At 52.4% G+C, this 26,440-nt stretch overlaps 1 protein-coding gene across 12 annotated transcripts; it reads left to right on the plus strand.

Moving 5' to 3' along the window:
* Window positions 1-26,200, plus strand: PAX6 (paired box 6). Of its 12 annotated transcripts, none has more exons than XM_068945263.1 (14): window positions 4-237; window positions 6,346-6,488; window positions 10,080-10,156; window positions 10,487-10,541; window positions 13,547-13,677; window positions 14,417-14,458; window positions 14,552-14,767; window positions 15,327-15,492; window positions 20,089-20,247; window positions 21,187-21,269; window positions 21,554-21,704; window positions 21,827-21,942; window positions 24,089-24,239; window positions 25,102-26,200. In XM_068945263.1, the coding sequence occupies exons 4-14, from the start codon at window positions 10,532-10,534 to the stop codon at window positions 25,185-25,187; spliced, it is 1,311 nt and encodes a 436-aa protein (XP_068801364.1). In that variant the 5' UTR covers window positions 4-237; window positions 6,346-6,488; window positions 10,080-10,156; window positions 10,487-10,531; the 3' UTR covers window positions 25,188-26,200. The 12 variants fall into 12 exon arrangements, with proteins under 12 accessions (XP_068801368.1, XP_068801364.1, XP_068801366.1 ...); XM_068945265.1 differs by having other exon boundaries at window positions 21,845-21,942; XM_068945271.1 differs by having other exon boundaries at window positions 14,552-14,566.
* Window positions 26,201-26,440: the final 240 nt, after the last annotated feature.

The raw sequence follows: 26,440 nt of genomic DNA on the forward strand, positions 1-26,440 counted from the left end.
ATTAAGGGAAAGTTAGTGCGGAGGCAGCGCACCCCTCTCTCTCTCTTTTTTTTTTTTCTCCTCCTTTTTTTTCCCCCCCCTTTTTTTTGGGGGGGGGGGGGGTTGTTGTCCCTGACATTTAAACTGTGTGGCAGGTTCTTGCGTAGAAATTGGCGACCGGACCTGCCCGTTACCGCCTCGGCCGCTGAGCGGGGAGGGAAGCGGCCGTCAGGGCCCGCTCTGCACTCTCCGCGACAGGTAACCTTTTTCCTTGCGCTCCGTCTCTGCCCGCTCGCTCTCGCCGCCGCGGGCTCGCCCCACACCACCGACCCGCTCCCGGCCGCCGCGGGGGGCGCGGAGCGGGGCGCGGAGCGGAGCGGGGCCGGGCCGGGCGGGGGGCGGCCCCGGGCGCGTCTTCGCGGCGGCGCCGGGGACGAAACGCGCGGAGCGGGGCCGTGCACAACAGGTGGGGGTGGAGGGGGCAGCTGTGCCACCGCCGGCTCCCTCCGTCGGGCCGCCCGCTTGGGAGTGGGGAGGGGGAGCTCCCCGCGCCCCCCGTGCTGCGGCCTGCGGGGTGAGCGGTGCGCCGGCCCCGGTCGGCTCCCCGAGTTGAGGCAGCGATGAAGGAATGCGGCTCGCATACTTTGGTAGCACTTTAAATCCCCCGGCCGTGTGATCTGAGCTGTGCTGGGGAGACCTCGCAATTAGCGATTCCCACTCAGGTAGAAGGGGCAGCTTCAGGTTACCGCGGCCGCGCCCGCCGCAGCGCGCCCGCGCAGCGCCCCGGGCCGGCCCAGCCCGGCCGGCCGGCCCAGCGCCCCGCCGTCGGCCGGGAGCGGGACCGGGCCGGGCCGGGGCGGCCCCCGGGCTCGGCGGTGCCGCCGGGGAGCTCGGGCGGGAGAGGAAGTCTGGTAGGCGCGGGGCGACCGCCCTCGAGCTCCCCAAACCGGGTCCGCCGCCCCCGCTAGAGGGGTCTCCGCTAAGGGAGGGCGGTGCTGGGGGAGGGAGACGCCACGAGAAAGACCCTTTTCTCTTCCCCCCCCCCCCCCAAAAAAAAAAAACCACAAAACAATATAACGGCGAAAAACCTAAAACACCACTTACCTGTCCTCTAGCATCGCCAAATATTCCTTAAGGTAGGTTAGCGAGAACGTTGCCTGTGAGGCTCCACTATAATATACCGGTAAATGGACATTCTCCTTCAGTAATAAATCAAACACCATCTATCCCAGATCCTCCTCCCTAATTAGAGATGTTTATTGGAGATGGTGTTTATCCAGCTGTCATGCCGAGAAAAAGCTGTGACATAATTACCTCTGACCAGATAGTCTTTTATATGCATATCTCGCTGACATATAAAGCAATCGGTGTGCATTAAAAATGATAAGATAAAATGTTGATTTTAGCCGATATAATAATATTTCTAGTTATTAAATTAATTGAAATTCAACTTCCAGGCTCTCAAAATTATGAATCTTGCGATTTAAACTTGTTACAATGAATTGAGCGGCTCCACCAAAAGGATGGGCAGAGGGAAACGTAGCACGCGAACTTAGCCGGCATATGTGAGTTATCGCGGCCAAAGGAAAGCAGCCCCCGACCCCTCAGCCTAATAAAACAGTTTGCGCGAATCCGAGGAGTTTCTGTATCATTTTCTCACTGTCATCGGTTTGCCGGATTTGCGTTTTGCTGCTAATTCCAGGGGCCAGAAAAGACCGAGGTGTTAGATAGGCGAGACCGTGAGCCCCTATTAATCGCGTTATTTTCAAAACGTGCCTCTCGGTGGGGCGAGTGCGATTCTGGTTCATTTGGTTTCGTAGCGCTGCCAGCTTCTGCGGAACCATCTGTGTGTTTCTGCTAGCGAGTGGTGATAAGCTACGAATTACTCCGTAATTGAAAATATATTTTTGGGAAAGGCTGGTTTTACAAATATCAAGGGTGTAGGCTTTTGATCCTTTCTGCTGCCTGTGTTCTCCAGTTGCTAATAAAACTCACATTGAGCTCCTTAGTGGCTTGATTAACAGGCAGATTAACTGTTACTGGGGTTTTGAACAGCTTGTCCCAATCAATAGCATTTAAAAAGCCCGTCAGGATGCGCTAAGCTTTCACCCCCCCTTCTTTTCTGAAGGCTTTTCGAGCGAGTCCGATTGCATGACACTTTTCACATATATATAATCAAAGGCTTTCTCGTAGAGAAACGTGTATATTCGTCTTCCAGTTTCAGAGCCGGCAGAAGTGACTTCAGCAGGGTCCAGGGAGCCTTTTTTATCCTGACACACAAAGCTGTGCCTTGTGCAAAAGGGCAACATAAAAGAGGTTAAATCGATTCCAAACTTTTTGCAGATTGTTTATAAACTAGAAAAGCTCCACTTAACTCAGTGTCCTGTGCATTATAGGTTTCAAACACTGTCCCTACGTATACAAATAGGCATTAAGTGTCCCGAAGGCAAAAGCGTTGTAGGCTGAGACGTCAGAATTTGTGTATCTCTTCAGTTTCCGACTGAACTGGACAAGAGGACTTTAAGCGTTTTTCTGGGTATTAAAAAAGGTAGTTTGCAGCCCAGATACTAATACAACAAGACGATACCGGCGTATCTAACTCAGCACTTTCTGCTTCCAACACCTAACAAAACACGAAAAGGAAGCAAACACCGGTCCTTAAGGCAAATCAATACCGAGGCACAAGATCGCGTAAAAACAAAAAAAATTAGTTTAAAAAAAAAATCCTTGCTGCATAAAATAAGTTAGCTTTCTTCTACTTTATTTATTATCCCCTCTTTTTTTTCCTTTCTGTTCGGATGAGTTCAAAAATACAAAAAAAAAAAAAAAAAGAGAGAGAGAGGGAGAAACATGCAGAGAAATGCCGGCGGCGGTGACCTGGTGGGGGATGTTGGAAGGGGACCGGCCGAGGGCGCCGGGCCGGGGGCAGCGGTCTGCGCGGGCCGGGGCCGCCGAGCGGGAGGTCGCGGTGGGGCGGGCGGCGGCGGCGCTGCCCCTCGCTGCCGCCCGCCGCCTCGGGCACCGAGGCAGAAGCGCTGCCGCTCCGGTGCCCACGCGCGGAAATCGCCCCAAATCCTGGCCGGGGGGGGGGGGGTTGGTTCCCCCCCCCCGACTCGGGGTGAGCCGAGCTGCGGGAGGGAGGCGCCGCCAACGGCACCCCCGGCCCGCGGCGGCGGTAAAATGGCGCCCGCGGAGTTGGGCTGCAACTTTGCAGGGGCGTCCGCGGCCGGGCCGGGCCGGACCGGGCCGCCTCGCCCCGGCTGACCCCCGCCGCCCGGCCGCCCCGCCGCTCTCTCCCGCTGGCAACTCGGCCCGGCCCGGCCCGGCCGGCGGCCCCCGCCCGCGGTGACGTCAGCGGCCCTCACCCTGCCCTCCCCTCCTCTGGGCTTTTCGGGTTTTTTTCCTTTTTTTTTTTTTTGGCTGGGGGGAGCGTTAAAAGTTTTTTTTTTTTTTTGAGGGGGGAGGAGGGGATACAAAGCCCGCTGCGCCCCGGGGGAAAATAGCAACAAGATTACGGCTCCTTTATTCTGGAGAGGAGGCGTAAGAAGGTGCTAATCCAGAGGATGGCTAATTGAGAGCTTGTAAAAATGATATTTGCCTGCAGTTTCGGACAAAGTGGTTTTTTCTCTTTTCCCTGCTTAAAGCCCCGTGGACGAGGGTAAAAAACTAATAATAGTAATAATATCGCTCGCTAGAGAGAGAGAGAAGAAAATAAAAACCAAAAGAAAAAACCCCAAAGCAAAACCCGAGGACACGACGGACCTGCACGCCAGCAAAGGACCCGATCGCAGCTTTTAAAATCCCTTGGGAGCCTGCGAGGTCTGCGCGGTCTCGCACACGGCCGCCTCTCTCTCTCGCCTCCAGGATGCTGCCCGCGGGGGCTCCCGGCCTCGGCCCCCCGTAACCGCAGGACTCGCTCCTTGTCGGGACCAGTTGCCGAGCTCCCTGGCGAGCGGCGGCGGGGCTCTGGAGGGGAAGACGAGCAGGACACCGGTTTGTAGTTTTTTTTTTGTTGGCTCCCAAATTCTCTTTTTGTCGCTTGGAAAGCTCTCCTTAGCGCATTTGAAATAATGGTGGAGCACCGGCAGGTTCAGGTGGCGGCTGATAGTTTGCAAAGTTTTTTTTTTTTTTTGGGGGGGGGGAGGGGGCCGAGCTGAGCCAGGCACGGGCAGGGACAGGGCGACCGGTGGGGGGGCAGGGGGGCTGCCCGCCCCAGCAGGGCCCCCCCGGGCCCGTTTCGGGGCGCCCCCTCGCCCCTGCCTTGCCTTACCTTCGGGGGAGCGCGTATGAAACCCGACTGCTCACATATGTCCATCACTATATTGGGCTCCGTTGCTATAAATATGCATGACTTGGGGGGGGGGGGAGGATGCAGGTCGGTTTAGGCCTGGGCGCTTGCAAGCGGCGCGGCGGGGCCGGGGCCGGGGCCGGGGCGGGCAGCTGCGCGCCAGCCGCCGCGAAGGGACTTTGTGCTCGGCCAGCCCCGGCGTGCAGGCAGAGACGTGGGAGAAACGCCTGCGGTTAACCCCTGCCTCCCAAAAAAAATGATCCCCGCGTTGGAGGCGATCAGCACCGAGGCAAGCTGGCGAGGGGAAGGAGAGAAGCCCGCCGAGGGAAAGGCAGCAGTCTCTTAAGAGCCCATTTTGTGCTATTAGGGAGCGGTGGCAGCTCCCGGCAGGACTGGAGATGACAGTGCATGACGGCCGGGCAGCCCATTATCCCGCTCCCATTGAGGCGCCCTTTCACTCACATGCAAACTCCTTGGCAGAGTCGTTTGTCTCCTCATTGTACTTTATTTAAGAATGCAATGGTTGTCAGGGCTCTTATTCAATTTCAAGATACTTTATTGATGAGCTTTGACTTTTAGCACTTTTCACATGTCAAGAGAAGTCAAGTGTATGCGGCTACGACTTCATTTTATGCTTTGCGCGTTCATACTCTCTCCTTTCCTCGGTGGCTCTTGGAATTTCTTTTTCCTGTCCCTTCTCCTTCTTCCCTTTCTTTCCCCCTTTCTCTTCTTTTTTTTCCCCCTCCCTGTGCTGTCCCCCCCTTTCCTCCCCTCCCCTTTCCTCCCCTCCCCTCCTCCTCCCCGGACCACTCGCCATAACCGATTGGGACACCCTGAGCTAGGACTGGTGCTCCCAGTGTAACCTTAAATGCATGCGCGGAGGGGTTGCTTTAGAGTTTACTGAGGTGTGTCTTAATAGTCCGGCATTCAACAAATGTACTTGTGGTGTGTGGTCAGAGCAGCAAAGTCATTTACTTACTTTCCTCCTCGGGTTTCTGGCAGCTAGTGAAGGGGTCCCTGTGCATGGGGAGGGGGGGAGCCCCTCGGCTGCAGGGGGACAAGGCTGCTGCGGGCGCTGCCCCGCACCGGGCTCCGCGGAGAGGGCCTCACCCACCCCCCGGCTCTTCTGTCGAGTCTTTTAAAAAAAAAAAAAAAAAAAGGCCACTCTTAGTCAACAAACGGCACGTGGGAGAAGTTTGTGAGTGTTTGGTAAAGGACTCTTCAGGGCCTTTCACAAGAGCCCTCAATACACAAAGTAAATGGTGTATTTGCTCTGCTCTTTCGCGGCGGGCAGAGCCTCCCCTCTCCGTCACGTCTGGAGGCGGGGGGGCTCCGGGCGGCTCACAGGTTACAAAGCGCCTGTCTCCCAAATATTTATGTCTTTACCATTTGAATGTTATTTTCCCCTTATCTCTATTGTCGGATGGGAGCTAACTGTTTAAATGCAAATTGACCTCCCCCCCCCCCCTTCGCGACCCCCCCCCGCCTGTCCGCGGCCCCCAGGCCCCCTCCCCCGGCTCGACCTGCAAACGCGCCGCTGCCTTCGCCGCGCCCGTGCGCGCGCTCGGCGGGGCCGGGGCCGGGGTCGGTGCCGGGGTCGGTGCCGGTGCCGGTGCGGGGCCGGTGCCGGGGCCCGGCGCATTCCTATTCAAACGGCTGGGCCAATTGAGCCGGGGCGGGCGGCGGGGCGGCCAATCGGCGGCGGGGAGGCGATGGCGTTGCTTTGCATAAAGCAATATTTTGTGTGGGAGCGAGCGGAGCATTTGCATGTGCGGAGTGATTAGTGGGTTTGAAAAGCGAGCCCTGGCTCAGCCTCATTTCCCGCTCTGGTTAAGGCGCAGGGAGGAAGTGTTTTGCTGGAAGATGATGACAGAGGTCAGGCTTTGCTAATGGGCCAGTGAAGAGCAGTGGAGGCGAGGCAGAGACCAAGGCACACATACATTAATACACTTGAACCATCACCAATCAGCATAGGTGTGCTCTGTCTCTCTCTCCCCACTTCACTCACACACTCTTTTATCTCTCACTCTCCAGTCACTGACAGCCCATTTTATTGTCAATCTCTGTCTCCTTCCCAGGAATTCAAGATCACACAACCAGCAGCTTCAGTGGAGAAAAACTATTTTACTGGCAACTCTTTTTAAAGCACCATCATTTCAAATCAGTGCGCTCTTAAACTATTGACAGGAGCTTTGACAACAAGACAGGATGCCTCATAAAGGTGAGTCCGCTCATTTCTTCTCCCAACTTCTCCCTTCTTGCATTTTAATATTTAGACAGGGCTCTCGCTCTCTCCTGCTCTCTCTCTCTCATATTCCCATTTGCATTCCGGAGAGCTTCCCAGGGAACTTTCCAGCCCCGAAGCTCACAAACTTTCTGCTTTCACATAAACCCGTGTCCTCTGGAAAAGCTAAAGCATCTGACTGGGAAACCAATGCCAGCAGCAGCAGCAATTCCCACGTACTCTCCGCCGGGCAGGGAGATCGCAGCCGCGCTGTGCTGCCGCCGCCGGCCCCGGAGCGGGGGGGCGGCGGGAGCGGAGCCGGGGCCCGGGCCGGAGCCGGCCGAGCCGCCGCCCCGGTCCGCGGCACCTGCCCGCGGCCGCCCGCGCCGCGCCGCGCTGCGCTGCGCTGCCGCGGGGGAAGCGGCGCCCCCGGCTCCGCGGCTCTGGCGGGGCCGCCGCGCGCACCCGGCCCCGGCTTTGTGCTCCCGGGAGCCGCGGACAGGTCTCGCCGAGAAAAGGTCGCCCGCTCGCCGCAAGGACAGGGCGAGGGAGCGAGGGAGGAGAGAGACGGAGCGAGCGAGAGAAAGAGCGGCCGGGAGAGGTGCGTGGGGAAAGTCACCTCCTAGGCCAAGCCCGCTCCCGGGCGCCGAGTGCCAGGGCGCTGAGCGGAGCTGAAGGACTGTCAGCTCCAATCAGCCACCCGGCACATCCTCCCAACTTGTCCCTAGTGCCCGCAACTTTCCCAGCCGGGGGCGCGGAGGCGCCCGCAGCCCGCGCAGCGCCCCGCGCCCGGGCCCGCGGAGCCCCCGCGCTGCGCTGCCCTCTCCTCGACACCCAGCTCCCTTCCCAACGAGTTCCTCACCAGGGAAAGTGCTGCGTTCTTCTATTTTTTTTTAAGCCATATGGTTTTTTTTTCTTCTTAAAATATAATCTCGTTTATTTCTGCAAAACTGTCGTAATCCCCCCCCTTGAAACCCACGGGCCTGAGCTCCTCCGATATAGCAAAGCCTTTTTTTTTTTTTTAAGAAGTTGCAAACTCTTCGCTGTGCAAAAAGATTTTCTCCTCTGAAGCACAACAATAAACTTGATTCTTTTCCCCTCGCAAGTGCAATTGGAAATTCTGGATTTGAATTTAACCTTGTATACTTTGTAAAGAGGTGTTAAATTCACGCGTAGGCCAGGAACAATTTCTGGAAAGTTTAAAAACAAAGTTTCCTGAATGATTAAATGTACTTGGCAGATGCTGCTTTGGAAAACGATAACAACGTTCTACAAAAGAAAAGTGACTGCATCTTCTCTATCTTTAGGGACATAAAATAATAAAAGTGGCCCCTGACAATAAATGTTTATAGCTGGTGACCTTTACTAACGCTTAATAGCAAAGCGTTTCGTTTTTATCTTTCTCTCGTTTGCCATGAGAATGTAAAAGTTTGTCATCTTAACATCTAATTATGTTTTCACTGGGAGAGAAAAAAAATCCTAAACACGGTCAGATTATATCAAGATTGTGGGATTAGAAAACGCCTTGCAGATTAGGCCTGGCCTACCGAGTTGGATTCCTAGGACACGGCAAATTGAATTTCATTCATTGCTTTAAAGCTCGCTGTTTTCTGCTCTCCTCATGCCTCTGTGTATGCAGATCTGCATATGCACATTTATCAAATCCGTGCACGGGATCAGTAACATCAGGTTATGGCATGAGAATGCCATTTTGTGATCATATTGCTTCCGGGTGCTGGGTCTGTTTGACTTCTCTTGGTTTTGTTTTGCTGATTACTTAAGTAATTAGAGAGTTTATAAGCAGAATCTTAGCTCTCTTTCCTCACACCTCTTCTTACCTTGCTGAAGTACTTGGCTACCCTGACCCTGCATTGTAAAACGTTTTCGGTTGTGTTTGGGTTTTTTGTTTTATTTTGTGGATTTTCTTTTCTTTTAAATCCACTCATTGTCATTTCTGAGGTACGTGCTGGCAGAGCTGAGGGCTGGAAGTTTAATAATGGCTTTCTGGATGGCTTCTTTAACCCCCTAGGCCCCACGTTTATGAGTTGTGCATTAAATATGTGAGCAAATTCTGTCTGAAGAAGTGGGTTTTCCGTTCGGTGTGTGTCTATGCAGACGTGTTTGGTGTATTAAAGGGATGGCTTTACGTTCAGTTCAGCTAAAGGAGATACTGCCACGTCTCCATTGAAGTACAGTGTAGCTTGCTCTGCTGCTAATCAGGTAGCTCTCCAAAGAGCAGTAAATATTTACCAGTTAAAGTCTTCATGCTGCGAGAAAGTACTTGTTTGATGTTTATTTTTATGGATTTAAGATTACTAAAAGCTGCTTAATAAATTATACCGTGGCTAGTCCTGAATGGGAGAACGTGCCTCTTTGAATTCTCCATCATATGCAGGAAGAGTAAAATTAATATTCATTATAGGCGCAAAAGAAAGAGAATGAGTATTTTTAGACTAAAAAAAGAGAGAAAATGAAGGCTGCGACTATTTCATTATTTTACCTCCTTTTTTTTTTTTTAGCAACCCCCTTGAATGGGCTCTTTATTGTAATTGTCCCTCCCCAATTGAGCACCCCACTGAGCTGTTGTATCTTTTTACAACCCCTAACAACTCGCACCAGTAACACAATTACCACCAGATATTTATAACGAGAAATTACTTTTCCATTTTCACCAGCGAGGATTTCAAATAAATGCGTGTGGATGAATAAATAAATAAATAAGTGCCGGGGGGGGGGAAGGGAAGGTAGGGAGAGGAGGAGAGAGGGAGTAGGGGAAGGAAGAGGGGGAGGAAAAAAAGGCAATTGGGACCGTCCAGGCGCTGGGTCAAGGCAGGCACTAATGAAGGGAGAAGGGGCTTGTTTCTCTGCTCTTTGTAAGTTGGAGGGTTGTTGGTCCGTTTAGTTGGGAAGCTGCGCGGCCGGTTAAGGAGCCTGGGTTTCTGCACTCGGGGTTTGGGTAGAGGAGCAGAATGGAGGCCATTGTTCCCTTTCTGTAGGCTTTGTTTAACAGTTCTCACCCCCTCCTGTTCTTACTTTTTAAAGCAGTGAGGCGAGGTAGACAGCGTGTGTCACAGTACAGTGAAAAAGGGGAAGATCTAAAGACCAAAAAAGAAGTTAATCACAATACGTGGAGTTCGGGGGAGAAAAAGTTGCCAGTACCGCGGAAAAAAAGAAAAGAAAAATAAATAAATGGAATAAGTAACCTAAAGTAAAAACGGAGCCCAGCCCCGAGCGGGCCGGGCCGGGGCCGGGGCCCCTCCGCGCAGGGCAGCGCGCAGCGCGGGCAGGGACCGCCCCGGCCGCAGGCGGCACCCGCCAGCCGCCGCCGGGAAATGCCCCCGGCCCCCGCCGCGCTCCCGGCCGCGGCCGCAGCCGCCGGAGGCAAAAAGGCAGCGCGGAGCCCGGCGGCGGCGCGGGGCGGCCGCGTTTGCAAATAGGGGGCCGGCGAGCGGCGCGGCCCCCGGCCCGGCCCGCTGCGATGGCCCCGGCCCGGCCGGCGGGTCCTGCGGCGCGGCCGCGCTGCGGCCCGCCGCATGTTGCACCAATCGCTCCACGCTCTTAATATACTTTTTTTTTGCTTTGTCCTAGAGGGAAGACTTTAACTAGTGACACGCAGATGTGTGAGTCCCTAAATTGTATGAGAGGACAGTCCACCCAGCTTTCAGGCAAGTTTAAAAACATGACTTCAGACTCCTTGTGATTGTTGTTGCTCCAGTGAATACACCGCTTGAGAGAAGGGCATTAACAACGAGGCAATGTGCCACTTGCATGCAATTAAAAAAAATAAGCACTTGAAGATTTGACTTTATTATATTTTTTCATATATAGGGATTTATATGTATATTTTTGCCTTGAGCTGTAAAATACCCAAAACCTTTAAACTAATTGGGGAAGACGTCTAAAGATAACAAAGTAAGCCTTTGAGACATTAGCCGATCTGCAGCGAAACCGCGTGTACTACCTCCCCTGATTAACGCCTATTTTATTACTAATAGACTACTATAGGCGAGCCCCGTGGGATACTGCTCTATCAGCCCAACATGCAGAACAGTAAGTGACTCCGCGCCCCTTCGCGGCCGCGGAGGGCAGGCGCGGGCGGCCGAGGGCGCGGAGGGGCGGCCGCCCAGGTGCGGGCAGCCGGGGCCACGGGCTTGCTGTGGTGCCGGGGTGGGGGGAGGCAGCTCCGCCGGGCGCGGTGCCCTTGCGCGGCCGGGAGCGCGGCCCGCCCCGTCAGCGTGCGGTGTTGCCGCGGGCGGCGTGTCCGTGGGCTGCCCGCGGTGACACGGACGGGCCGGGAGCGCTGTCACAGCTCTCGGGCCAGTGGGACTCCGTTGGGCTCGGGTGGTTCAGGCCTTTCGTGCGTCTCCTTACCTGCGCTGCAGTTGAAGCCGGGGAGGGAAAAGCCCCCCCGTGCTAGGTGCCATCACCTGCGACCTCCTTTTTTCATTTGCTTCCCGTCGTTGATTGACTTTTGTGGCTTTTTTTTATTTTATTTGTTTATTTTTTGCATTTTTTTAAAGCTCTTGGTGCTCTGGGCGGTTTGCGCAATGTGGCAGCGCGCAGCGGCGGCCGGCCGCGGAGGGGATTTCTCAGAGGAGCGAGCGCTTATATAACGCGTTAGCGCGCTGACCCGCGGCTGAGGCGGTGGCGGCGAGAAATAACCTCTCGTTAGGCTGTGGGCGAAGGGCCTGCGCGCACATCGGGGCGGGGGCACAGGGGGGCGAGGTGCCACCCAGCCGGCTAGGAGAGGTGAGGCGCTTCTCGAGCTGGGCCCAAACTCCTGTGGGAGCTTGCAAGGCCGGCGGATCCCTGTTAGCGGGTGCGGATCTTCCGCGGGCTGGGCCCAACGCAGCCCCGCGCCGGAGCGCCGGGGGATGCGCGGCCTCACAAAATCACGACACGATTTTGTGAGGCCGCGCATCCCTGCGACGCTCTGGCGCGGGGCGTGCGCTTATCTCACGCGGGTGTCAGCGGGCTGGAGGGCGGCGCAGCCTGCGGGCCCCGTGGTGGAGTGCAGGGGGGTTGCGCGGCCCTTGCGCGGGGCCGGCAGCCCGAGCGGCGGGGAGGCCCCTGCCCTGGCCCTTTCCCGGGCCCCGCCGCGCCCCGCCAGGGCGGGAGTAGTACCTAAAGGACGGGGGTCTGTGTGTGTGTTGGGGGGGGAGGCGAGGTGTGTTTGTGTTTTCACTTAGTGCGGAAAAAGCACAATAAGCGCTGAGAGCGCGGGGCGAGTTACCTGCGCGCCGGGCGCGGGCCGGCGGCGCCCTTGGCCTCGGCGCGCCGGGGTTATGGTAATGGGGATGCCTTCACACGGCGCTTTGGGATCTCCGCGGCAAAACGCAGAAAAGATATCATTCGGGTGAAGCCTTTATTTTGTTTAAAGGTCGCGGCGGGCTCTTCAGGCTTTGTGTTAATAACTCCTGGGTGTATATGGTGCAGAGCATCCAAATTGACACCATATGTTTTCCTATTAGATGACTAGCAATAGAATACAAGGCGCATAATCATTGCCACTGGGCGAGATCTACACTGCTCTCCAGGGAAATTATATAATGATTAAGGCTTAACCTTTTAAGTGAAACTTTGATTTTGTGATTTTGCTTTCTCCACTGCCATTTTTTATGCTGGCAAGTATCCCCCGGAAAGCGGCGGGGCTGCCTGCGCGGGTGCGCCCGCTCCCCGCGCACGGCTCGGCCCGCGGGGGCCGCCCCCGCCCCGCCGCCCCCCGCGGGCGCGGGCCGGCCCGGCGCCGCCGGACGGGGCGCACGCCGCCCCCTCGGGTGCGGACAGGGCGGGCCGCCCGCTCCGCTGCGCTCTGCTCCGCAGTCGGGAATAGATGTAAAAATCCTGCCCATGGTGCTGGGCTGGGGCGGCCGCACGTTAAATTACCAAACCCGAATGTCACTTTGAATCCATTGCGCGGGGAGCGCGCCCCCTCGGTTGTGTCCGCGCAGAGCCCCTGGCTACCTTAAACCGCAGCCTCCCTCGGAGGGAAAGCGAGTAGAGTTCAATCTAGTCTGAGTGATATCCAAATGCGGACAGAAAGGGTCGTTTTATCATGCTACTATTTGTCGTGACGATGCAATTTTCAAAAGCAGAGTACTGTCATAAAGTGACACGCCTGCCACAAGTGCTCCAACTGATCTTTTCAATTAGCCTTCCATGCATGATCCGGGGCGACTTCCGCCTATTTCCAGAAATTAAGCTCAAACTTGACGTGCAGCTAGTTTTATTTTAAAGACAAATGTCAGAGAGGCTCATCATATTTTCCCCCTCTTCTATATTTGGAGCTTATTTATTGCTAAGAAGCCTGGGCTCTTGGAGTCAATTTATCAGGAGGCTCCAAAGAGAGGAGAGCGGAGCGAGCGCAGCGCAGCGCTTCTCCAGGGAGACGTCCTCCGAAGCCGGGAGCTTCAGGTTGGCGGTTTGCGCGGCAGCCTCTTCGTTTGCTTTCGGCGAAGCGGGCTGCGTTTGTGCGGATGCAGAGAGGCTGGTTCTTTTGAGAAAGAAACCAACCAACCATCCCACCCAAACCCATCCATCCCGGAATATTCTGGGCTTTTGTTTGGGGTTTGGGGGTTTGTTGCTTTTGCTGTTTTCGCAGACGGGAAGCGCTGGCGAGAGCGGCTTTCGGAGGACGGTTGTGGTGGCTCTTGGGGAGCGCAGGGCGAGGACGGCGCCGGCGCCGGGCCGGGCCGGGCCGGTGCCCCCTCGGCGGGCAGAGACGACCCGCCGCTCCCCGCGGCGGCGCGGCGCGGTGCGGTGCGGTGCGGCCGGACCGGGGAGCGGCCGCGCTCCCCAAGGGCGCGCAGGTCGGCGGGCAGAGGCCGGCGGGGCCGGGCTGCGCGGCGTGCTCCGCGCCGCTGCGCCGCGCTGCGCTCCGCGTGCGCGGGCGGCCCCGAGAGCGCGCCCAGATGTTGCGCTGCGTTGCTGTTGCGAGCGGCGCGCCAGCCCCGGGTAGGGCCGGGCGCGGAGCGGCGCGGGGCTCGGGCGCGGTCCCGCGGCGGCGCGCAGGTACGAGCGGAGGGTGCTATGGCGGGTGTCTTGCTCCCCGGCAGGTCACAGCGGCGTGAACCAGCTCGGCGGGGTGTTTGTCAACGGGAGGCCGCTGCCGGACTCCACCCGACAGAAAATAGTGGAACTAGCGCATAGCGGAGCGCGGCCCTGCGACATCTCCCGAATCCTGCAGGTGAACAGCGGCTGCCGCCCCGGTTTGCTCCTTAATGGCTCTGCTGGGGAAACGCTTTATCCATCTCTGACCGCACAGGCTTGAATTACTGAACCCCCTCCCACGTTCCAGCCTAATAAAATAATTCATCTGCTTATCTTTATTATAAATATATATATATCTTTTAAATCTTTTTTTTCCTCTTTATTTCCATCCAATAATAACGTTCGCTCTCGTTACAGTTAGTTCGCTGTAATAAACCGAATTATACGACTCGGCATAATTTCAGTTTTTCTCCTCCCCCTTCCCATTGTTTACTTATAATTTCGTGAGATCTTTATGCATTTGGCGTGACTTATTGCCTTTTTTTTTTTTTCTCAAAAAGCGGAAAAACCCCAAAGCCACGCAGTTTTAGCCCGGAATCTGTATTTATGGACACTAACATGATTTGGCACAGCTTAGGGAAACATTGTAAATGTAGATTTTTATAACCCCTCACTCACCCTATTCCCCCCGAAAGTATTCTCTCTAAGAACATTGAGGACAATGGAGACTAGTCTGTCATAACTATTGCTCAGATTTAAGGCATATTTTAACATTAATACTAAACGAATTACATTTTGACCAGATTTTTTTCTTCCAAATGTTTTTAAGGTATCACATTTGTAGATAGTAGGGCCACAAATGTAATTTTTTTTTAAGAAAAAAAGACTCTCTAAGTAAGTTCTCATACCATTTAAGGTATATTTTTGTGTTATAGACCCATGCAGATGCAAAAGTCCAAGTGCTGGACAATCAAAACGTAAGCTTGTCATTGTTTAATGCATACTTAAACAATTTTATTTTTGTCTTGAAATTATTAATAATGTGATTTTCTGTCCGCTTCCCTATCCAGGTGTCGAATGGATGTGTGAGTAAAATTTTGGGCAGGTATTACGAAACTGGCTCCATCAGACCCAGGGCAATCGGAGGTAGTAAACCGAGAGTAGCGACTCCAGAAGTTGTAAGCAAAATAGCACAGTATAAACGAGAGTGCCCCTCCATCTTTGCGTGGGAGATTCGAGACAGATTACTATCAGAGGGGGTCTGTACCAACGATAATATACCCAGTGTAAGTTCATGAAAAAAACCTTCCTATCTGCTGTGTACAATGCCTGGGTAGCTGTAGCGAGCCTCTGTTCCCTTTGTTTTGATATCAGATGAGAGGATAGCAGGTTCACATCATTTGCATGTGGCAGGGTCAGACACCTTTTTTCATGCAGAACCTGAGAAATGCCTTTAAGGAGGAAAAAAAAAAAAATCCCGGGTCATCCCTTGTGCCTGACGCCTCAGGATTTCGAGCATCGGTTAAAATCATCAGTCTGTTTTCGCAGGGTTGTGGTTTTTGGTTTGGGGTGTTGTTTTTTCTTCTTCTTTTTTTTTTTTTTTTGGCTTGCTCGTTTGCTTAAACCAACAACAGTAGATGATGAGGGGTAGCTGGTAAATCGCGGTACAGGGGCGCGCAGCCCCGCGGTGGCTGCTGCGCGCAGGCTGCGCTCGGGTAACCTCTTGAATTGCGTGCAGGTGACCCCCCAGCGCCGGCGCGGAGGAGCGCGGCGGCGTTGCGCGGCGTTGCGCGGGGCGAGCGCGCTACCGCACTACCATTGCGTTCCCTGTCGCTTACCTTGCAGGTGTCGTCGATTAACAGAGTCCTGCGCAACCTGGCTAGCGAAAAGCAACAGATGGGTGCCGATGGGATGTACGACAAGCTAAGGATGTTGAACGGGCAGACGGGCACCTGGGGCACCCGGCCCGGCTGGTACCCTGGCACGTCGGTACCCGGGCAGCCTGCGCAAGGTAGGGACAGCCCGGCTCCCCCGAGCCGCGCCGCAGCCCGGCGCTGGGCAGCTGGCCGCAGGCGGCTCTCCCCACCCCGCCGCCGAGAGCCGGCTCGCTCCCGGCCGTCCACTGAAGCGCCAGGTTCCCTGCCCGACACGGCCCCGGCTCCCTGCCCCAGCGCTCGCCTCGCCCGGCCGCCGCGGCGGGCAGATGTGGACAGATGTGGGATGCCGCGGGCGGGCGCGGCGGGGCTGGCGGTCGGCGGGGCCCGGCTCCGTCCCCCGGTGCGCGGAGGGCAGCGCGCCTGCGGCGGCAGCGCCCGCCCGAGCCCCGCGCGGCCGCGGGGGCATGTGCGGTATTGATTCGGCTCTTAACCTTGCCCGGCAGCCCATTAATTAGGGTTTCTGCTCCCCACCCGAGCTGGCTTTCTGCGCCGGTGTCTCTAAAGGCAAGGAGCCTGGTGACTATCTCCGTAGGGCTGATTATAGTTCCTCCTCAATGGACCCGAAACAACTTTGTAAATATAGAAAACTGTTTATCCCGAAGATTAATAGGTATTTGTTGTAGGCATGACAAGGAGATAATATGAAGGATAATGGGATGTTACGTTACATACTTAAGATGGTTAATGGCTTCTTTTTGAATACGGGCTGTGTTGAGGCTCCGCTCCCTCCGTGGCTGTGGTCATTGCTTTAGAAGAGGTGTCTATATACAACAACCTGCTTTTTGTTTTCACCCCGCAAGGAAAAAAAATCAGTAACAGTGTGCGGAATATCTGGTACAAAGGATGTTTCTGTCACACGCAAGAATTTGTTATGGGAACAATTCTGTCGCTATGTAATTGCTCATTAGAGATCGTTTTGTTTCTCATTAAGGCGACATGAATAAGCGTCTAGTTGAAGGAGACAGCTGTAGAAATGTTCCACAGGAGACCTCTGGACACGATATGGCACCGCTTGCCAATTAGACATGTCAGTTTTAAGAGAAGAAAACAATCTATGAAGGACACTAGAAAGATAGAGCGGAGCGCTCGCCCCCCGCCCCGTCCCCCCGTTTTTGTTTTTGGTCTAATGTCTCCCCTCGGAGCCGGGACAGCCCCTAACGGGAGCCGCTCGCCGGCGCGCCCGGCGCCGCGCCCGCGCCCTACCTGCGCCTCCCGGGGCGCCGCAGGGCGGAGCCGCGCCGGGAGCGCGCCCGCGGGCGCTGAGCCGGAGCCGCCGCGCCGGGGCTCCCCTCCTTCCGTCCCCTCTCCCTTCTCCGCCCGCCCGTTAAAATCAGGTACGGGCTGGGCAGGGCCCGCGCTGCAGCGGCCAAACCGGCAGTCCCTGTCGCCGGCAGCGCTCCGGATTCAGGCCCTTTGCAGCTTCCCCCCTTTTCCTCGAGGATGTGAGGAATCGCGTAAAAAGTAGAAATCAGTGGGGAGCCGAGTGGCGACCCCTCCCCTCCCTGGACAGCGTAATGCCGGGGCTGAGCGGCCCCGGGCCCGCGGAGCGCGGGGCCTGCGCGGGTGCGGACGCGCACCTGGGCCAGGCGCACTCCCGGCGGCTGGGGGCTGCGGTCTCGCCCCGCGCCGAGCGCAGTTTCCGCGTGCCCGCGCGCAGAAGCGCGCCTGGGCGGGGAGGGTCTGCCGGGGCCTGAGGTGCAACCGGGATAAAGCGCCGCGGTGTGAATGCGGCTTGGGCCGAGCGGGTGTGTGTGTGTGTGCGCGTCTGGCTGTGGGGAGGAGAGAGGCGGGGGAGGCAGGCAGGCACTTAAAACATCCACATCACAAAATTAAAATTAATAAAATGGATTTCCTCTGGAATATTCATGCTCCCTCTAATGTTTTTTCCTTGCAGGGGTATGTTACTGGATTTTAAGAGTCCATTACTCAGAAAGCATAAGGCAAGGTTAGGTCTCAGAGGGGTACAAATATGGTCTCAATCTGATAAACGCCATGCAGCAGTGAATAAAATAATGGATACATGAGGGCTGACAGAACAAAAAGAGACGTCTCTATCCGGGAGAAATTCTCCAGTGATTTAGTGGTTTTAGGGATCACCGAGACACTGTTTCTTATCTCCCCCCCCCCCCCCCCATAAGACTAAAGCCTTCTATAGGATTTAGACACTTTCTCTTTCAACAGATGCTACAATGTTTTGATCCCAGCTCTATAGCTGAGAGGTGCCGCAATTGGTTTGCTATCTTTTTTTGCTTGTTTTCCGCCTCACTGATTAAGACACTAAGAAACTAAGGAATGATTTTATTTCCCAGCGTCTTTTTTTTTTTTCTTCCAGGAAACAAATCCTATACCCAGCGTCAGATGGTCTAGCTATAGGATAATAGGGACGGACATTCACTGGCTTTCTTACGGATTAGGTCTGGAAGGTGGAACAGCCCTATTGAGATGGCTTCTTTTAGGGCTTTTAAAAAGGCCCCCTTCTAAAAAGAAGATATCTTAATTGTCTGGCGTGGGGTTTTTAAATAATCATAATCGAGTTTAACTCTATATGAAACTTTTAGCTGGCTAAACAGTGCTAAAAAGCGGCCGTTTGGGGAAAAAAGGAAGCGGCTCAAGACGGGGCTTCCCGAGGTTACAAAAAACCCGTCGCTTTAGAAGTTAAAAAGGCGGAGGGGGGGGGGATGTTAGGAAAAAAGCCCTTGATTCGAGAGCTTAAGGCGCCCGGGCTGACTCGGGGAAAGAAAGGGCTCGGGAAGCCCGCGCTTCTTTCGGGTCGGCGCTGGAGGGGGGCTCCGCGCCGCGCGCTGCCTCCGCGGCCCCGGTCCGGGCTGCGCGGGGCGGCGGGGCGCGGCGCGGCGCGGCCCGGCCCGGCGGCGCTCCAGCGGTGAGCCGACGGCGAGCCCTGGCCCCGCGCCCTCCGGGCGTTTGGGGGTGTCCCGGGTGCGCGCCCGCGGCGAGCGGCGGGGCCGGGGCGGCGCGGGCGCGGGCGCGGGGCGGCGCGGGCAGCGACAGTGATTAATGAGGGCGGCGGCGGGGCTCGGCCCGGGGCGGGCCGCCTGCGGCGCGGCTCCCCGGGCACAAAGCGGCGCCGCGGCCCGGGGGCCCCTTTGTGCGCGCCCCCGCGGCCCCCGGCGCTGCCCGCGAGAGCTGGCCCGGGCGCCGGCCCCGGCGCTCCGCGGTCCCCCCGGCTCGGCGGCATTGTGTCCCGCTGAAAAGCAGCCCCTCGCTATTCAAGTGTTGGTGGTCATCTCAATAGATCCGCGGACGCCCATATGGTGACCACTGTAGATGAATCCAACTGTTTAAATGGGGGAGAAAGTTGGGGTTTTAAAACATTTCAAAGTGCTTGAAAGGATCCTACCAGATTCTGTCACAATTCTCCCGAAGCTTTGAAGACTGGGCCTATTGTTAGCCGATTATAAATGATATTACTTCAAAGTTGATTTCCCACAATATTTAAAGGATGTAACGGGAGTGTTGCTATTTATTTTTAGCCTAACTTTTAAAGCAAATTAGCATAAGTAGCCCATGCGTCCCTTCTTGCCTCTCCCCTTTATGCGACATCAAAACGCCTCGAAAAATGTACTTTGAAAAGAGAGGGAGAGCTAATGTAGGGACAACGACTTTTCTGCCTCAGCAGAAACGTCCATTTTCTGTCGCAAACCGGTTTAGGTGTCTGCGGCTACTTTGAAATCAGACAACCAGACCGAGTCCACATCTTTACGTCCAACAGAAACGAGAACACAATAAAACTTTCCCCTGTTTAATGATAGAAATTACATTAAAAGTGGTGGAAATGCCCTAATTAAAAATGTACCACTTAAATGATATGCCAAGCGTTCAGCTGCAGAATAGCATATTTAGCTAGTTAGTGAACTCGCTACTATTTCTTTTAAAATTACATGTTAAAATTTTAAAAGAAATCTTACTTTTCTCTGGTGCAACACATTACAAAGAATGGACAGTCCTTTTATCTAAATATAAAATTCCATTTTCAGCAATTATAGCCTGTTCTTGGTGATGATATAATTACAGCTGTGCTCAGTAATAGGTGTCAAGGCAATGCACACTCATACAATAGTTGAATAAAACTGCAGAACAATGCAGGCACTTCTAAATTCACAACCTTTAAAATGAAATTGACTGTGCAGAATTCAAATAAAAACTGGATAAATATTTTTTAAAAAAGATTACAAGCTTGGTTTGGTTTCTTAATAGCATTTTCTGCAAACCTATCAACATCTAATTGATTAGATAGGAATTACTGATTATAGATAATCTGAAATACTGAACATCACTATTTTAAATATAGCAAAAGGTAAATAAATTCGGCAGCCAGAGGAGACTGCCATGGCACTTTAGCACCGACCCATATAAAGAATCACTTTCAGAGGAAAGTATTTTTATGCAGGTTTTATTTTAGAGGGAAAATAAAATGAAATTAAGACCATACGATTGTAATTCTTCATCTCTCATGTTTACGATAACACTGGCACACAAAATGTTTCTGTGTTACCTATGTCGTTAGTGCAATATTACTTTGATAACTGATACCTTTTTAAAAAAGGGCGGCGGGAAACATGGCCGAACTTGTTTCCACTTGCATTATTTCTTCGATAGGAATCTTAAAATACGGGTACCTGCATTTCAGTTTCCTACTCTTATTTCTGCAGATGGCTGCCCGCAACAGGAGGGAGGAGGAGAAAACACTAACTCCATCAGCTCTAATGGAGAAGATTCAGATGAGGCCCAAATGAGACTTCAGCTGAAAAGAAAGCTGCAGAGAAATAGGACATCCTTTACCCAGGAGCAAATCGAAGCCCTTGAGAAAGGTGAGTGACATTTCCATATGACTAAAGCAGCAGAGAAAAGCAAAATGTACCCTGGCTGTATTAAGAGCAAAACAGAAGCATGGGGTTCACATGCTTTCTCTCTCTCTCTCTCTCTCTCTCTTTTTATATATATGTATATGTGTGTAAAAGTCCATGGCTCCCTGCATTCTGTTGTATTTCTCATGCTTCAGACATTTAGTGATGGCTGTAGTATGTACTGAAAAGCTGTAAAAAGGTTTTTCAAAGGGATCATATTTAGAACACATTATATTGAAACATCGGAGTTACCCCCTGACTCCTCTCTCTTTCCTCTCTGCAAACTCTTTCCTACCTGGGCGTAGGGGTAAACACGAGCTCGGGGGCTCGGGCTCTGCTGGCAGCTCCCACGTCCCGCTCGGGGCCGTGCTGCCGCATGCCGGGAAGCAAGGGCAGCACGGCCTCAGCAATCGTGCGCTGGCAGCGCTCGTTCGCTGCTCGCTCTTGTGCTAATTCCCTGTCCTGGGGCTGCTGCTGACAGTGGCTGGTAGCAGATGCCCTTTTCCCTGATCTGGCCTAGATGCACCTTCTTTTTGAGCCAGGACAGGTCTTTGGTCCATCTTCTGCTCTTAATCAGTTATGTGCCATTTCACTCTGTGGTGGCAGGGTCAGAGCTGCGTCGGGGATCCTCTAAGCAGAGGCAGAAGCCCGACTATTCTGTCTCAACCTTTCCTGAAAGATGCTAGCATTGACCCAATCCTGCAAATTCTCTTAGCAATATTCCCTAGTAGGCAAGGTGCCATAGTTTTTAGCACACGTGGAGAAAGTTCAACTTTTTTTTTTGTTGTTTACAGCAGCGTTTCTTACCAGAACTTAGAGCATAGGTAGTGTAAGAATGATCATAACTTTCCAGTCAGCCACTTTAATTCTTTATAAATAATACAATAATATTTTCCTTGGCAGAATTTGAGAGAACCCACTATCCCGATGTGTTTGCAAGAGAGAGACTAGCTGCTAAAATAGACCTGCCTGAAGCAAGAATACAGGTACCGAAGCTGCTGTGTAATTATTACTACTACTATTTTTACTATTACTATTATAATGTTTTTATTACTGGCTTTTCAAAGTACAGGGAAGCCACTATTTACGGTTGAACATGTGTCTGTCTCTCCCTTCCAGAAAATAACAGCAGATGTGGTCCACATTAGCACGCTGCTTTGCTACGTTGCGAGATAGCTGTGTCCCAGCATTGCCTTGTGTTATGTGACAGGGACTGCATGCCTCCAGTCTTTGTTAGCTCATTCATGTCTTCAAAATCCTGTATTTTCAGGTGTGGTTTTCTAACAGACGGGCCAAGTGGCGAAGGGAAGAGAAGCTGAGGAATCAGCGAAGACAAGCCAGCAACACCCCCAGTCACATTCCCATCAGCAGTAGTTTCAGCACGAGCGTTTACCAACCTATTCCGCAACCAACCACCCCCGGTAATACAGCAAATCCGCTCCTATTAATTCATCCTCTTGGGAAAATTAGACTCTGAGACTCTATTGTCATTTTTAATTGTGGTTAAACTAATGCGCTCATCTATCTGTCTATTCTATTATAGTTTCCTCTTTCACATCAGGTTCCATGTTGGGCAGAACAGACACAGCGCTCACAAACACGTACAGTGCTCTGCCGCCCATGCCTAGCTTCACGATGGCTAACAACCTGCCTATGCAAGTAAGTGACACGCTGCCCGTGCAAAAAGGATACGGGCTCTAAGGCCAGGGCGGCCTCTCCGGGTGCGTGAGGGCCCCAGGGCCTGCTCCTGCCCAGGAAGCAGCGGGGCTGCAAATGCAAAGCGCCCTGCTGGGAGCCGGCCGGAAAGGCTCCCCTGCTTGGGGAAGAGCTGCCCTCTTTTGGTCAGGGAAGAATCACAGCGGAAAGGGTGGCACTAGGTACTGGTGCTCTGACAAGTCCTCTTCCAGCATTTTTAAAAGGACAAGGTCCTCAAAATCAAGAGGCAACAAATTCAGCATGAAAATACCTTTTTCAGAAAATTACAGTTAACCTGTGGAACTCACTGTTGCAGTATTGTTGAAATTAAGGACTTAATAAAATGCTGGAAGGATTAGATCTTTTCTGCTTAGGTAATGTGGCGGAGGCACATTAGGAACACCTGAGAAAGGAAAGGATGTGATTAGCATCAGTGGTTATGCTAGCTAAGCCAGAATTGCAAGAGCTGTCAATCCTCATGCCTGAAAGCATTAGCTGATCACCAGCTGGGTTAGGAAGAAATCTATTCCTTTGGGGTCTGTTTCTATAGACCTTTCAGATGCAAAATTCCTCCTTTTTTAATGGTGGGGTTGGCCTAGGAAGGTGCTGGCCAATTACGGGAGTTTTACAGCTTTGTCTGAGGCACACAGCATTGACCACTGCTGGAGACGGGCGAGCAGATTAGAGCGAGTGTGACTCCTTCACTGCAGCAATTACTATGTTACTAATTGCTGAACCAAAATTAACCAAATAAAGTTAGAGTCTCTCAAGTTCACGGAAAGAGATCACGTTGGCAAAGTTGTTATTTCATGATATGTGAGGCCAGCGGTGCAGTTCGCCAAAGGCTGAGAGCAGATGACAAAAGATCAAAGGCTGGTGGCAGAGGAGCTCCCGGGAAGCAGAGGCCCCTGATTCCTCACTCCTCCTCAGTGCGGGTGTTTATTGCGTTGGCAGAGCAATGTCAGGCACCTGGGCAGAGACCTGGCGTGTGTGAGCCGCTCTGGAAATTCCTGCCGACGTCGTCGAGGCCGTATGACGGCCACGTAATTTAGAAGTGTGAGGTTTGGCAATTGCACTGTCAGCGTTTCTCAGCGGAAATGCAGCGTGTTACAGGTTCTCCCGGAGACCGCGTGTGCACGTCGCCCTGGTTTGTGTAGTTAGTGAGGGAGGCTGTCGGCGCTTTTGCAGACAGTGCCTGTCAGCGACGCGGAGGCGATGTGCACCGATACGTCGGGGTTCGTGCTCTCGGAGTGGGACTGCTCGGCCTGCTCCTGCTCCCCGCTCACCTGCTGCGTCGTGTGGGGTCGCAGGCTGCGCTGCGGCGGCCCTGGGGCCCCGGCTCCTCCTGGGAGCCCGGGGAAGCAGCTCCTCCGCGTGGCCTTGCTGCCGAGGCGATTCCCCCCGACAGCCTGCCCTCCTGCCCCCAGCCCGCCTTCCCCGCCGACACAGGGAGTTTTACAGGTTGGAGCTGAGGTAAACGGAGATATCTGGCCTCATGCAGTACAGGAGACTTGGCATAAGTTTGGGCTGACTGCAATCTTATTATATAGATCAATGCACATGTTATATTATTATATAGATGAATGCACATGGTGTGTGCGTGCACGTGCAACGTGCACATGCACGAGCACCTGTACGGCTAATGCCGCGCAGGCAGGCTCCGTGCCGTGTGCCTCAGGAATTATTTTCTGAGTTACGCCATGAAATGGGAGATGAGGCTCTAGCCCTACTCTGTCTAGCTGTGGCTGCAGAGAGCATGAGACCTCTTTTCCTCTACATAAGTACAAACTTGGCTAGCATGCACACTTAGGCTCCTAAAGTTCGATAACCAGCACCTTATTTAGGCATCCAAACGTAGCGATCCGCTCTCCGAGCGTATCTGAGGATGTGCCAGTGACCATCAACACCAATTCTCCAAAAAGTTTATTTGACTCCCTAAATATGGATTGAGATTTAGGCACCCAAGTTTGAAAATGAAGCTCATCTGTGCTTGTGCTGAGGAAATACTCCCCCATACTGCTCCCGAGGGCCGGTAGGCCCAGCCAGAAGTGCTTAACATCATGTTTACCTGCGCAGAAACGTAACGCTACTTTGTGCTTTGCTCTACCAGCCCCCCGTACCCAGCCAGACCTCCTCCTACTCTTGCATGCTGCCCACCAGCCCCTCCGTGAACGGCCGGAGCTATGATACCTACACACCTCCGCACATGCAGACACACATGAACAGCCAGCCGATGGGCACCTCTGGCACCACTTCCACAGGTGAGTGGCCCGTCGCGCCTCCCCTTCTTCTGCTAGTGCGCTTTGGTTGCTCGCCCAGGCTGGTTTTTCCCTTGTTGGGAGCGGTGTCTCTCCCAGAAGGCCCAATCCTGTTACTGTTGGGTCTAGAGCTGTAGATCAGGGCTGAGGAACGAAAATCTGTAACCTTGCAGGTGAGTGCAGAAAGTCTGTTTTTTTAAGCTGCCACTGAAGGGATAGTCGGAAGACTTCTGCTTAATGGAGATAATAGTCTCATACTGGTACAGTGAAAAGCTTCTCAGTGAGGCCCCAATCCTGCAAAATCTTAAGTGTATAATTAAATTTTGCCACTGCTAAGGCTTAGTGGTTATTTGAATGTTAAATTTCAGCGGAGTTACTCACACCCATGAAGTTAAGCGTATGTGAAAGTGCAGGACTGAACATGTGTTTACAGTGTCTACCTCAAGAGGCTATTTTTTGTCAAAGATCTGAAGTTATCTAAAAGGCAGATGACCTGTAGAAATTTTAATCTATGCTTAATAAGGCAAAATAGGGTGAAAAAGGGCAAGTGTGAATGTAAACAGGGCTGAACACATTTAAGAAAAAATAGAAATGTCTGGTATATTTTGGGCTGCATTCCCAACTGATACAAATGAGCTGAAGCTCTGCCATTTATCTCAACGCACGACAGTTTATTTATAACAACAAATCAGTTAGATGTGCATAGATTTTTAAAATACGCTCCCCTCCCCCCGAATTCTGCAAGCTAGTAGATGACGAGATTGAATACTTACCAGAATACAAGCACAAATCTGTGAAAGTGCAAAGCACAAATTGTGCTATGTATAGAAAAACTAAAATATCCATTTTCCCACTCAATTTTCAGGTCTCATTTCCCCTGGAGTGTCAGTTCCAGTTCAAGTTCCTGGCAGTGAACCTGATATGTCTCAATACTGGCCAAGATTACAGTAAAACATGTGTTAATTCCGTAAATGACTATATGGACAACAGTTGGATGTTCAGCAGTATTTTATAAAGGAAGAATGGCTCTCAGAGTACTTCTGTACTGCAACTGTGCCCTATGCTGTAACACATGGAAAAAGACTTTAACATGGACCTTTGTACACTGAAGGCGTTATATCAGTTGGAACAAATCTTCATTTTGGTATCCAAACTTTTATTCATTTTGGTGTATTATTTGTAAATGGGCATTTGTATGTTATAATGAAAAAAAAGAACAATGTAGACTGGATGGATGTTTGATCTGTGTTGGTCATGAAGTTGTTTAAAAAAAAAAAGAAAGAAAAAAAAAGAAGCCATGATCAACAAGCTTTGCCACGAATTTAAGAGTTTTATCAAGATATATCGAATACTTCTACCAATCTGTTCATAGATTATGGATTGATGTTCCAAGTTTGTATCATTCCATTGCATATAATCTAAACCTGGAACAATACGCACTAGATTTATGTAAGAAAAATATCTGTTGGTATTTCCAAAGGTTGTTAACGGATGAAGCTATGTGCAAACAAGGGTTAAGAGAGAACTTCGACGAAGAAAAGAGTTTGATAGATAAAAGGTAGATTGTGTCTTCGATATTATCCAATTTGTTTTATGTCGAAATGTAAGTATTTGTCTTCCCTAGAAATCTCCCAGAATGATTTCTATAATAAAGTTAATTTCATTTATATTTGACAAGAATATTCTATAGATGTTTTATACACATTTTCATGCATCATACGTTTCTTTTTTGGTCGGCAAAAGTTAATTGTTCTTAGATATAGTTGTACTACTGTTCACAGTCCAATCATTTCTGTGCATCTAGAATTCATTCCTAATCAATTAAAAGTGCTTGCAAGAGTTTTAAAAACTTAAGTGTTTTGAAGTTGTTCACAACTACATATCAAAATTAACCATTGTTGATTGTAAAAACCATGCCAAAGCCTTTGTATTTCCTTTATTATACTATTTTCTTTTTAACCTTATAGTGTGGTGTTGCAACTTTTGTTACTGTATTAGGTTAATCTTACCAAGCTTTATTTTGAAATTATTTTCAGTTTTCAATAAGGAGGGTTCTCAAAGAACATTTTTACAGACTCGTAGCGCTTCCGTCAGCCTGTAATTTGGGCGAACAAAAAGAAGAGCGGTTCCCTCACCTAACTGCGGTTTGAGGCAGGAGGCGGCTGTTTGGTTGGGCCGGTTTTCGGGGGACGTTCTGCGTGAAC

The sequence above is a fragment of the Struthio camelus genome, chromosome 5 (genome assembly GCF_040807025.1).
Source record: "Struthio camelus isolate bStrCam1 chromosome 5, bStrCam1.hap1, whole genome shotgun sequence".
Classification (NCBI taxonomy): Eukaryota; Metazoa; Chordata; class Aves; order Struthioniformes; family Struthionidae; genus Struthio; species Struthio camelus.